The 13013-nt window shown below is 45.7% G+C and overlaps 1 protein-coding gene across 4 annotated transcripts in view; it reads left to right on the forward strand.

Moving 5' to 3' along the window:
- NRP2 (neuropilin 2) overlaps window positions 1-13013 on the forward strand; it is a 115907-nt gene that overhangs the window by 23949 nt on the left and 78945 nt on the right. For all 4 annotated transcript variants that reach the window (XM_003253975.3, XM_012501322.2, XM_003253977.3 and 1 more), the window contains one exon: window positions 10012-10193. In XM_003253975.3, coding sequence (XP_003254023.1) covers window positions 10012-10193 — 182 coding nt within the window. The remainder of the gene's footprint in view (window positions 1-10011; window positions 10194-13013) is intronic.

Consider the following 13013-nt stretch of genomic DNA (forward strand, 5'->3'; position numbering starts at 1 on the left):
GATTTTCTTTGTCTCAAAGTAGGAGGTTTCGTCCCCACCCGACCCCCCCTCCCATTATCATCATTATTATCATTAAAATAATTACTGTAACAATTACAGTTGATGAGACCTCAGGTTTATACAGCACCTTTCATCTAAAAGTTCAAAGCGATTTATCTATGTGTCATCTTTTGAGAGTGGTAGGAGGGTAAGAAAGTATTATTTTGGGGGGGTCATCTGCTGGGAAACTGAGGTCCAAGCAGATACAAGATTTAGTCCAAGCCTCAGGGCAGGCTGCTGGGTTAAATGTTGGGGTACTGAGTTATCTTCTGGGGGCCTTTTCTGCTATACTCTTCCCTGCCTGGGCCTTTATACACATGTGGCCCTTGAAGCTCATCCCTGGCACCGATGCCTCCTCCCACGCTGCCAGGGCCCCCACTGGTCGCCACAATATTGTGGCCAACCAGCCAGAAGCTCTGTGCGCAAAACAAACAGCCTGCTTATGGCTGTGAGATGAATAAAGATCCTTCAAGGTCTGACTCACACAGCTCCCATCCTGCTCAGAGACTTCCTGTAATCTGGTTCCCTTTCTTGTAGAAGCTCATGTCCTTTCTAAACATCTTTCTTCATGGTCTTATGAGGCTCTAGCCAGGAGCACCCAATATTCCTAAATGCTTGCTTCCTCCACCCCCAACAAACCCCGACCTGTTCTCTCAGAATGGAAAGGGCATTTCGGGGATGGGGAGAGAAGGTGAGTGCTTTAACATGCCTCACGTGGCCCGGGCTGCCTGTGCATCATGATGCTTCAGAATGCAGCTGTCGAGAGCATAGTCACAAGCGGAAGCAGTTCCAGCTGACTGGCCCCTGAGTGCTAGATTCAGAATCTCCACCCTGGCGTGGCAGCAGCCCCTTCCTGCTTGGACATTAGTGCAGGCCCATCATTTCCACACCATGGTGTTTTTTGCACAGTAGTGACAAGTTTGCCCCTGGAGCCAGGAGAAGCTCCAAGCTCTGTAATCTGAAGCTCCAAGTAAATGAACTCTAAAAGGGGGGCCCATCACACCTGCCACCTACTCCCAAACTGTCCCCTACTTGGATTTCTGCATGGCACGTTTTTCAGATGAGTTTTGCATCTTCCAAGTTTTGTTAGGGAGGCTGCATGCCAGCAAAGGGGAATAGAAAAATGATATGGAGCCTAAATCCCTGGAAAAACAAAAAGGACTTTTCTGTTGCTGTGGTGGATTCCCCGGTGCCCAGTACACTTCCGTTCCCAGCAGGCTCCCGTTTTTTGGACAGATGGGGAAGTTATGATTTGCCCTCACAACTGGATCCCTGGGAGCCAGAATTAGTGTGAACACCTATTCCGGAGGGAACTGTTCACCCTGCCGAGTAAAGGGGCACTGCCAGCACACCAGGGGCCCCAGACGCTGTGCTCTGATTGCCCTTCAGTGGTCACCCATGCAGGCAGCCCCACCAGGCACAAAGGCATGATTCCTGTTCCCTTTTGTCAAATGAGGCAAACTGAGGCATGCAAGCGTGATTGACCCAGGCCAGCACAGGAAAATTTAGTGAGTCCTGGCTCTGCTGGGATTCACCTTTACACCTGCTAGTGCTGCTGCTGCTTCTGCTGCTGCTGAGAAAAACAGAAATGGAAAGAAATTGTGGACTACTCTTCCTTTGCACTCTGGTATCATTCCAGAATGCTAGCAAGGGGCCCTTTAAGTTGACTGCAGAGGGTGAGGATTTTATAGATACAGAGCAGACCAACGAAAGACCCAACACTCATGCTGAAAGCAGCCTGCCCCAAAGCCTTAAACTTCACATTGGCACCAGTTGCCTAGAAAACCATTCCTTACATAAGCAAACATGTTTCATCCAAGTGGCCTCCAGTGTGTGTGCTGGTCCAGAAGCAGAGCAGACCTGTGACCACACAGCCTCAGGAATGTGCCTTGCTGGCCAGCCGGGTCAGCGAGGGAAATGGTATTCACCCAAAGGACCAGTACAGAAGTGGGGGAGGCTTTGTTGTGTGCCCTTAATTCTCTGAAAGTTCACCTTCAGAGAGACTTATCAGACGCGCTGTCTGGAGTGGCCTCCTTCCTCACGTCGGGAGGCATTCTTGGCAGCCTGCTCCATGAGGAACAATGAGATTGGCGGGGCCCTCACCATCATCGCAAGGCCTTTGCGGAAAAAGAGCCAGCAATTATAAATAGATGTTATTTGTCGTTTCCATTTTCTTGCCTTCAAGGTTCTGTGGAATAATTCCTTCAGTTTGTTTTGGGTTATTCTCTCCATGTACTTCCTTTGGTGGGTGGTCAGACTTCCTCCTTTCTGAAGAGCCGTGGTGACCCTGGTTGTGAGGGGATTGTGGATAAGCAGCTCAAAATATCAGCGATTTGTGGTGGGAAGAAATGAAGGAAGAAAATGCAACTGCAAACAGCCACTATTAAAAAGGCACTTGGTACTGATGCAGATACACAAAGAAACACAGAGTTTGGGAACTGTTGGAGCCTTTGGCGTTAAATAGCAAACAAGAATAACAGCAGCAGTAACAACAAACGGCTATTCATGGAGCACGTACTGTGTGCCATACACTGTGCTGACCCTTTTTTTTTTTTTTTTTTTTGAGACGGAGTCTCAGCTCACTGCAAGCTCCGCCTCCCGGGTTCATGCCATTCTCCTGCCTCAGCCTCTCCGAGTAGCTGGGACTACAGGCGCCCGCCACCACGCTCGGCTAATTTTTTGTATTTTTAGTAGAGATGGAGTTTCACCGTGGTCTCGATCTCCTGACCTCGTGATCCACCCGCCTCGGCCTCCCAAAGTGCTGGGATTACAAGCGTGAGCCACCGTGCCCGGCCTGTGCTGACCCATTGATGGGCATTAACTCACCAGCCTCTTGGGAGCTTGAGCACCTTGCTATCTAAGACAGCAGATGGAGGACGGGTGGTTTTGAACATAGCCTGGGCTCAGAAACACAAGTTTGAAATAAAATCTCGAAAACTCAAGTGTCTGAAACACTGTTGATGGATTTGTGCAGGGGGATGATTTTTTAGAAACCCAGCCCCAAGAAGGGGGGTATTGAGACTGCCTCTAACTGTGCTTTTCATTTCATCTTCTCCTGTATGGCTCCCAAGGTGTCATGTGTGTGTAACTCTTCTCTTCTCCACATCCACCATCCTGTTTTGTTTTACGCTGGTAATAATAAAAATAGCCAGGGGCTCTCAGGTGCTTCCTAAGGCATCTGGCACTGTGCCGGGCCTGCATGTACCTTCGCAATCCTGCCACCACCCCCAAAGGTGGAGACTGTTATTATGCCCATTTTGTAGATAATGAAACTGAAACTCAGAGAGGTTAAATACCTTGTCTGTAATCACACCATGAGCAAGTGCCAGAAAGTAGCTGGGTCTGTCCGCAAAGCCCACATGCTACACTTCCCAGGTTACACAACACCCTCTTAGGTATGTTTCAGTTAACAGTAATGTAACGTTTCTTTTGTCACAGCCCTTTTCCCTAGAAAAATGTGCCTACTCACAAACACAAAATTTCAGCAAACAAAGGTAGAGCTTCCCCAACCCACTTACACTTGTGTGTAGGCCCTAGTAGAAATCCCCGCATTTAAGAATATGTGCTCTAGATGATAGCTTAAGAGCTTATAAATATACGGGATGCTGCTTTCTCACTCCATGGGCCATATGTTCACATATGGATATATATGTGCTTATAAAAATACTCCACTTACAAAAATTAATATGTTATCCCATCTGAACTCTTACAAGCTAGATTTCTGCTGGGTGAGTCTTGAAATCATGGATTCCAAATCCGCTCACTTTTCCTGTTGGTGATTTGTCTATTAATTTTGGTAAGTCCTTCAGCCTTGTTTAAACGGAACAACTCAAAAGAGCAAGATTCTGTTAAGTCTCTTACATACCTTATGCCCATTTTGTGGAAACCTAACTGAGGCCATAAGGATTCTTTACACCTGGTACCTGCTAATGCTATTGTGCTATGGCAATCTGGTATTTTCATTGCCCTCAGATCTTCCTCCCACAAGGAGACAAAGGGAGGAAGGGGAGGTCTCTGTGCCCTGGAGTTTGACTACTTGGGTTCAAAGCCTGTCTCTGACCTTTCCTCCTCATGTAACCTTGGGCAGGTCACTTAACTTCTCTGGGCCTCAATGTCTGCATCTGCAAATGGATAGTAATTGTAACAGGGCCTGGTTTGGATGAAATGAGGATTAAATGAAATAATATCTGAATCAACGGCCTGGCCCATAGTAAATGCTCAATAAAGTGTGAACAGTTTGCAGATATACCAGCTTTTTAGTAAATGGGTGGTACAGATGCAAGGCAGAAATTCAAGGAAATGAAATTTACTTTAAAAAGTCTGACCTGACAGTGAGCTGACTTCTCCATAAAGCCCAGGTGACTGTACTGAGCCTAAGGAGCAGGTGGCCTGGCTTCAGGCCGGAACCGAGCAGAGACCTCAGCACTGTGCAGATCTGCCTTGCAGCCTTTTTAGGCATCGTGCAGCTTCTTCGTTGGGAAGTTGTGTGTGACAGTGCTATTTTTTTCCTCCCAATTTCCTCACAGGTTTTAATGTAAGGATTAATAAGACAATGTTTGTAGGTGTCTTTGAGCCTCCTGGAAGAAAGGCACTCCAGGAGGTGATAAATTCTCTGGCCTGGATAATCTACTCATGAAATATGGAACTTTGAAAGTGTGAGAAAAATCTCAAATCACTTTGACAGCATTTTAATTATAGTTGATTTGTTTGCCGCTAATAGTGAAAATGCTGTCAGCATGATTTGAGATGTTTCTTCCACTCAAAATGTTATATTTCATGTTTTTGAGTCACCAGGCAACATTTTGGTTTTCAGATACAACCAGAATAGCTCAGTAAATGTGTTGGGGCACAAAGACAGAGAGTATAAAATGGATCAAACTCCACGGAAAGCATCATCGTAGCACGCATTCTTCTTAACATGGAACACCAGCCTCAAGTCCCTTATTCGTTTACATTTATTTACTCAACAAAAAGTGAATGAGACCTCCTACATGCCAGGCACCAAGCAAGTGTTGTAAATTCAGCAGTGAAAAGGCAAGGTCCTTGCCTTCATGGTGCTTATTGTCTAGTGCAGAAGCAGATCATTAACAAATAGGTATATTGACAAGACTTTTCCAGACTGTGATCATAGCTATGAAAGAAGTAAGACGATGGTGAGATAGAGAATAAGGACATGCCATCTGAAATAGGGTGGTGACAGCAGGCTTCTCTGAGGAGGTAACATTTGTACTTAAGCCTGAAGGATGAGCAACAACCATCCCTGGAAAACAACAATGAGGAGTATTGCAGGCAGAGGAAAGAGCGCTTGCAAAGGCCCTGGGGTTGGAAAGAGCTCACCATATACAAAATGTCTGCAACATCTTATGATCTTATGATGAGCGGTGTGAAAGGAGGCCTTGCTTGGTTGGCAAAGGTTATGATGTCAGGACTTGGGCAGAGATGTTCTGATACGTACACCCAAAAGAAGGGGCAGAGTATTCTTCCTCGGAAGACCTAAGTACTCTTATCTTCAATACAGAAATCCCCTTCCAAGTGGTTCTGTGTGGCATCCCTAAAGCTGGATTCTGACAAGGGCCAGACATTTCGGTGCCCTGAGAGAAGGACCTAAGCTTGGTGAATCTTCCAGCACAGGCTCCGTTGACTAACCCAGCCTTTGGTGCCCTGCTGGGAAGTGTCAAGCGTGGAGACAGTTATGGAAACTAGAAAGCCCTTTTTCATGTTTGCCTAGTGATGAGAGGAAGAGATGAGATTGTTGCTTTTTCATATCTCTCCCATGGACTCTTAAAATTAACTTCACTGTCAAAATTTCCCATGGCCTAAATGTAGGTTTGGGGAGAGAAATGTAAGACTTTGAAGTTGAGAAAGAAAGTAGAGAAAGCATTCTCTAGACAAATGCTTACCATGCAGACGTCAGAATTTGTGAGGAGACAAATAAAAAGGCACTCAGGGAACCATTTTAGAGAGAAAATAAAGAACTGGGAGTAGAGATGGCTACTTCAGCTCAGGAAAAAAATAAATAAAACAATACAAGGTAGTGTTAAAGCTTTGAAAGGAATTTTTCATTTAGGAGAGATTATGAATAATGAAATGCAAACACTCTAGTTAATATGTCTGTTAGCTGGTTGATGTTGCCTTCTGGAAAACGAGTGATACGTTCTAAGAGGAGCAGCTTTTCAAGTTATCCTACTTGACTATCACTGGGGTGAGCTCTGAGTCTGTACCCCAGATTCCTTTACCAAACACTGGATATTAGACACTAGATGCAAAGCCGTATTTATTCCAAAGCCAGAAACTTCCTAAGCCTCTGCCTAACTCTTCACAAATGAACCTGACAACACTGAAATTTCTAAGGAGATTTACTCCAGCTGTAGCAAATCCCTCATAATAAAAAATTTCCCCAAATGAGTCAGTCACACAGGAGGTAAATGAGACATTCTGTATGAAGTCAGCATGTCATTTGGAGTGTGCCCTTTATATAAAAGGCCCAGCCAGAAGACCATGTGGTTGAGTGGGGCTTGTCCACAGGGCAGAACCAGAACACTGGAAGTTGGGGGGATTTCAGCTGCTGAACTGTAACTGTGTCACTTCCCCTCAAGCAAACCTTATAAAAAAATCTAGTTTTTCTAAGAAGTTCAAGTAAGGTTTGTTGATTATTTGCTTCACAAAAGGATTCACCGGAGGGGTCCTTTAACTAACAAGCTCAGAGAAAAAATTTGTAGTATGATTGAATTATGTGAAGCAAAATGCATCAAAATGCATTTTGAAGGGATCAAAAATGCATCCCTTCTCTATATGTGTGTTAGATACATAAGGATGCATTTGTCGCAGGCAGCATTACAAGAAGGGATTTGGGGTGGTCTATATCCGTTGAGTAAATTGAGGCAAGCTTGTAACAGTGGCATTTGTTGGGCAGCCCTGCTTCATTGCTGATTCTGTTAATCCCCTAAATGACTCCATGGGTGATTAGGCAACCAGATAAAACCCTCTCACTTCTGATGAACAAGCCAGTGGGATGTCAGGGCCTCTCTTTGTCCTTCCTAGAGAAACTGGCAACACAAAGACTGGAACTATCTGGTGATCCTTTAAAAAAAAGTTTAAAAAATTATTTATTGAATGTGGGTCATGTCCCTGGCACTGTTCTAGATGTCCCGGCCTACTGTGTCTCATTTATTCCTCACTCCAGTTCTGTGACATGGACGATGATGGTGATGATGATGAACTTACTTCTACATCTGCTAAATCATGACAGCTGGATTCTTTTACAAAAAAAGAGAGTAAAAATTACCAATTATCCCACCACCCATGTCTGTCGCCATTGTTCATATTTTCGTAGTCTTTCAGACTTCCTCTGTGTGTTTATGTAAGGAAATGTATGTACACCTTTTAAAACATACTTTTAAAAAAATCTCCTTTTTAAAAAGTTAACACTATAGCATGAACATTTTTCCATAAAAACAAAAAATTCTAGACCTGCAGACTATTGATTGTAGCAGGAGAGTATTCCATTTTATAAATATCCCAAATGCATTCACCCTCCCTCGACGGTTGGGCTTTGAAACCATTTATAAGCAAAATATCCTCCCACTTTTTATATTTTTTCAAAATATATGCACAAAGATGCATATGCGTCTTTGCACAATTGTCTGATTATTTTCTTAGGAAAAATTCCTAGCAGTAGGATTGCTGGATTAAAGGCTATGTACATATTAACTTTTGTCACATTTCACCAAAATGCCTTCCAGAATGTTTGAACAGATTTCCATTCCCGCTGATACTACACCTCTGCTCATTTGTTCCATCTCTTAAAACAGGGTCGCTTCTGCTCTGTGGCTCAGCCTCCTCGCCTCTGAAATGGGTGTGAGAATACAACAAATCACAGTTCACATTTACTTAGCACACACTGGGTGCCAGACTATGGACTAACACTTTATATAGATTAGATTTTGTCATTTAAGTCTCACATCAACCCTGGGAGAAAATTGTAATATCCCTACTTTACTCTTTTTCTCCCCATTTCTCAGGCTCAGAAAGGTTCAGTAACTTGCCTGAGGTCACCCAGCTAAAAAGTGGCCAAGCTGGGGTGCAAGCCCAGCTCCGTCTGCTTCTGGGATTGGGACTCTTGCGCTCTGGGCCATGCATTTCTTAGTCCAGATGAGTTGTCTGATTAATGAACATGGGTGGCAGAGCCTCTCAACATTTGTGCACATTGCCAGGGCATCACCATTGCTCACAGGAATGTGTCTGTCCAGCAGTGCTTGCCTTAGTGTGAAAGTAGCAAGGAGGGGTTTTCTGGAAGGTTTGGGAGTTTCCCCTGAGAACAAATGAAGCGTCTTTTTACTTTTGTTTTGGAAATGAGGAAGCATGTTTTCAAAGTCAGCACCATCTCCCACACTGAAACCACAGACCTAAACAGATTCCCCAACCTCACAGCCTTCTCAATCTGTGACCATCTCTCCATTTCTCCCTGGGGGTTGCAACTGCCATTTTGACTTCTCCAGACTCTAAGGAGATTCAGCGCTTCTTTTTGGACTGTGGGAGTCCAGCCCTGTGGGGTCTAAGAATGAATTAATCCTGGCCCACTCCTTAGACTTCCTTTACAGGCCTATTATTTGAAAGTGGCTAAGTAACATAGCTCCTGGGGGCTGAAGTGAGGCCTCAGGCCTCCCCAGCTCACACCAGCCACTCCTGCCGGCAGCCGGCAACCCCAGATCCTTATATGTGACAGGAACCATTGGCAGGCACATGCCAGAGAAGGGTGCATTCCCAGCCCTCTCTTTTCCCGCAAGGAAGAGATTTCTTAAGTGTTGCTTTAACAGGTTGATGCAAAATAAATAAACAGAAAAGGAGGGAGAGGGAGATGGATGGTTTTCAGTAAATAATGCAGCGGCCAGCAGTTGGAAGGGAGCTGGTGGGGAGGAAGTTTCCCACCTAAGCAGTTATGACAGGAGTATTAACTGGGAGCCCAGAAAGCAGCACAAACGCAGCACAGTGAGGACTGCCAGAGCACATAACGGGGCTGGAAAATGTGTGTCAAGATAAAATGGTGCATTATGTTTGCACCTTCCCATGAACGGAGCCAAGGGTGTCTTTGAGGTGCCTTCTTCCCAGCCCTGGCCAGTTTGACTGTGCTTCAAATGAGCACAGGCCTCCACTTCAGGAGGGCAGCCTGCCCTGCCTCTCACTGAGGCTAATAGTTGTGTGCACGTAGACGGTGGGCCCCTGGAGACTCACCCCTGCTTTTGGAGAAAGATTTTTATTGCCTTATCTAATATGAGGCTGATTCCTTTTAAGAACACATGTTGACTAGACACTGCTGATGGGAACCTCGCAGAGTCATCTTAGGGAGGGTGGTGGCCCACGGATGGGGAGTCTTTGTCACTAACGATTAAAGAAGGGATGGCCCAGGGGAAAATTGAAACGGGGCTGGAGGGAGATGGGAAAATAAACAAATGTCTCTGAAACATCCCCCGTGTGCCTGGCACAGTGCCTAGCCCCTTACGTATATTTTTTTTCATTCTATCTTCTCCCCAGCCTTGCGGAGTGGATATTTTTATCCTCATCTTACAGATGAAGAAATTGATGCTCAAAGGGGTTCAGCAGCTTGCAATGTCACAGAGCTAAGAAGGAGAGACTAAGATTCTGAGAGAGCATAATGGAAATAAAAATGGTGCTATTGAAGGAAGAAAAAAATGTGTTTTGTGATATTTGATAGAATGATGCTCCTGCTCTGACGTGGGCAAGAGATAAGGCCTTCCAGCCATGTGTTTATTCACTCTGTGGCTTTCACAAAGCACAACAACCTGCAATATCTCTGTTTGCCAGTCTGTACAAGCAGACATAAGTGCCCTTCGCTTATCCATCTGAAACACCTGAACGTCTGCAAATGAATAGAGAGACATGAGTGGGAGCGACACAGCGGTCCTTCTCATGTCCTTCGAGTGATCTTTTCTTGTCTGTGCCATCCCCACCCAGGTATGACTTTATCGAGATTCGGGATGGGGACAGTGAATCCGCAGACCTCCTGGGCAAACACTGTGGGAACATCGCCCCGCCCACCATCATCTCCTCGGGCTCCGTGCTCTACATCAAGTTCACCTCTGACTACGCCCGGCAGGGGGCAGGCTTCTCTCTGCGCTACGAGATCTTCAAGACAGGTCAGTGTGGTCACACGTAGGGGCCGGGAGATGGGCGTCTTAGAGAAGAAGGAGGGACAGCACCCAGTGGGCTGAGGCACTGGGTAAGGGTGACAGTGTCATCCAGCTTGAGCATGGTGAGAGGTCCAAGGTGAACCCAGAGACATCCTGAGAAGAAGAGCCAGCTCAGGTTATCCACCAGCTTAAGGGGGTGGGCTGTAGAGTGGAGGGGGGGTCAAAACAGCCATTGTTTGTGGTATTAGACAAACAGAAAAACACTTCTTGAAAGAATCGGATTTTTGTATGTTTTTTAAAATCAAAATCATCTTCATGGGAAAAAGCAAAACTCTGATGACTTTCTCACGATTACTTCATGGTTTAATGTTGTCTTTATTTGGAACTACATGGGGCTAAGGACATAATCTTTTCATTGTCTGGAGTCTCTAAAGATCTTGCCATGACCTCCCAAACGGGGTCACACCATAGCTTTTAAATTAAAATAAGGTTCCTAGAAATTCCCCTTGGCAGTCCATGTTACCACCTCTGTCCCTTGAACCCCTACTCTCTAAATGCCAATGAACTTGACTCTCTGAAAAGCAATCAAAAAATAGCAGAAAAAGAGTCAGAGGGCACCGCACTTGCTTTAAGTTGACTGCTTGATTTCCATCAGGTCCCCCTTAGATTACTTTAGGGCCTGAGAATATGGGCCAGTGCTCATTTCCAAAACTAAATACAGCAGACTTTTATTCACAAGACCCCACTTCATCAGCTACACTCAAGCTCTCCCAGTGGTGTGTCCTCTTCTGTGATGTGTGGAGCTTGTTATCTCGAGGCTAAGGGAAGCATGTCCTCCAATCCTCCCCACCCGCCACCCACTCCCTTCCTCAGAGGCTCCCCTTCCATCTATGTGTGTGTCTCCCCTCTCCCCCGAGGAGCCCAAGTTTTACAACTAGTGGATGGAGTCTGGTTCGAGGGGAGGTTGTCAGCCTTGTCATCAAGAGGCCCAAGACCGGCGCCTGCTGAGTTCAGTGTGAGGGGAACTATTCATATATATTTTCTTTTTCACTAAACAGTTCTTGAAAGGAAGTGGTAGCTGCTGAAAGCACTTTTTATATCCACTCTGTCTAAATATTTGTCGGATTTGTCTGCCTGAGAACAAGAACGTGGAATCAAATGAAGGGGTGGGGCAAGGGGACTGTGTCATGCAAGAGTGGCAGCCCAGGCTGCTGCAGGGCACAGGTCCCAAGAAGGTCTGTCTGCCTTGGGTTTTCATGCTCCTGACTATGATGAGGTCACAGGGGCTGACAATCTGTGTGTCCAGTGGCTCAAGCTGTTGTGAGGCCTCTGAGTAGCTTGATCCACATTCCCCTGAGTCTTGTGCAAAATTCAGATCAATGCCACCAGCACCAGTGGAGAATCCACTGCTGCTGAGCAGTGGGGAGAATAAAAGAGAAAGAAATAAAAGAGGGTGCTTGCTCTCTTTGGGTTGGAGAGGCAGGTGTGCAAACCCTTTGCACGTAACAGATTCGCAGGTGATGTTATTGGATGAGTATGTATGTAAATTGAAAGGAAAACTATGATATGAGGCAGAATTAATAAGTGCAAAGTAAAGGTACAATTGACATGTGGTGGTTATGAAAATGGGGGAGCAGTCAAGTGGCTTAGCAATCGAGGGGCTCCAGAGAATCTATTCAATAGTAAGGTCCCTAGTGCTAATGCTGCCACTCGGCTGCACTGGGCCGGCCATGAAAGGAAAACAGCTCCAAGCAAGATCTTCCAGGAAGCTGGCCAAGGAAAGTCAGAACAAGGGTGAGCAGGGCCATGAAAACTCAGCCTTGGTCTCACACCACCCAGCTTAGTATTTCACAAAGCATTGTGCCACATTCTCCAGAAAGCCACAGGAAAAGTCAATGTTCACTCTATCCATCATGCAAATTTGAAAGGAGGATATTAAAAGATAAACCATGTAAGAGGGTATCATAAATTCAACATTGCTGTCTTGAGGACATGCCGAAGCAGGATTTCAAATGAAGCAACAAGTCTGTGAACTGCCTAGAAACAATGGTGCCAGCCAACAGAGCTAGGTGGCTTCAGCTTGGAGAAATGGGGTGGCCTGCTTTAAGGATTGCGGTTGCCTAGTGAAGAGATTGTAAGAGAAAGCCCTGCCAACAACAGCCACACTCCTGGCAATGTGAGAAAGCAGATGAGAGCCCATAGAGTTCTCAGGGCCACTTGTACCTTCCATCATACCCGCCTGCTGCTGGAAGAGCAACTGTCCGCATGAAAGTCAGTCTTATATATGCCGGGCATGGTGGCTCACACCTGTAATCCCAGCACTTTGCGAGGTTGTGGCAGGCGGATCACCTGAGGTCAGGAGTTTGACACCAGCCTGGCCAACATGGTGAAACCCTGTCTCTACTGAAAATACAAAACTTAGCTGGGTGTGGTAGCACGTGCCTGTAATCCCAGCTACTTGGGAGGCTGAGGCAGGAGAATCACTTGAACCCAGGAGGTGGAGGTGGAGGTGGCAGTGAGCCGAGATCATGCCATTGCACTCCAGCCTGGACGACAAGAGCGAAATTCCATCTCAAAAAAAAAAAAAAAAAGTCAACCTTGTATAAGGTGCAGAAATGTACAAGGGAGCAAAATTCAAAACAGAGAAGTTTAGAAAAATGAGCATTCATGCAGGTGCCTTGTCCTATACCCACATTTCCATTGTTGGAGTCAGGAGAGAAAATATACAAAGTTTACGTCATCCACAGAACATGAAAGAAATGGGTGGACATGCTGAAGAAATCCAAACAAACACAGCTATGTTTGCTAGTCGGATTCATAGAGGGG

This window comes from Nomascus leucogenys, chromosome 22a, assembly GCF_006542625.1.
Source record: "Nomascus leucogenys isolate Asia chromosome 22a, Asia_NLE_v1, whole genome shotgun sequence".
Lineage (NCBI taxonomy): Eukaryota > Metazoa > Chordata > Mammalia > Primates > Hylobatidae > Nomascus > Nomascus leucogenys.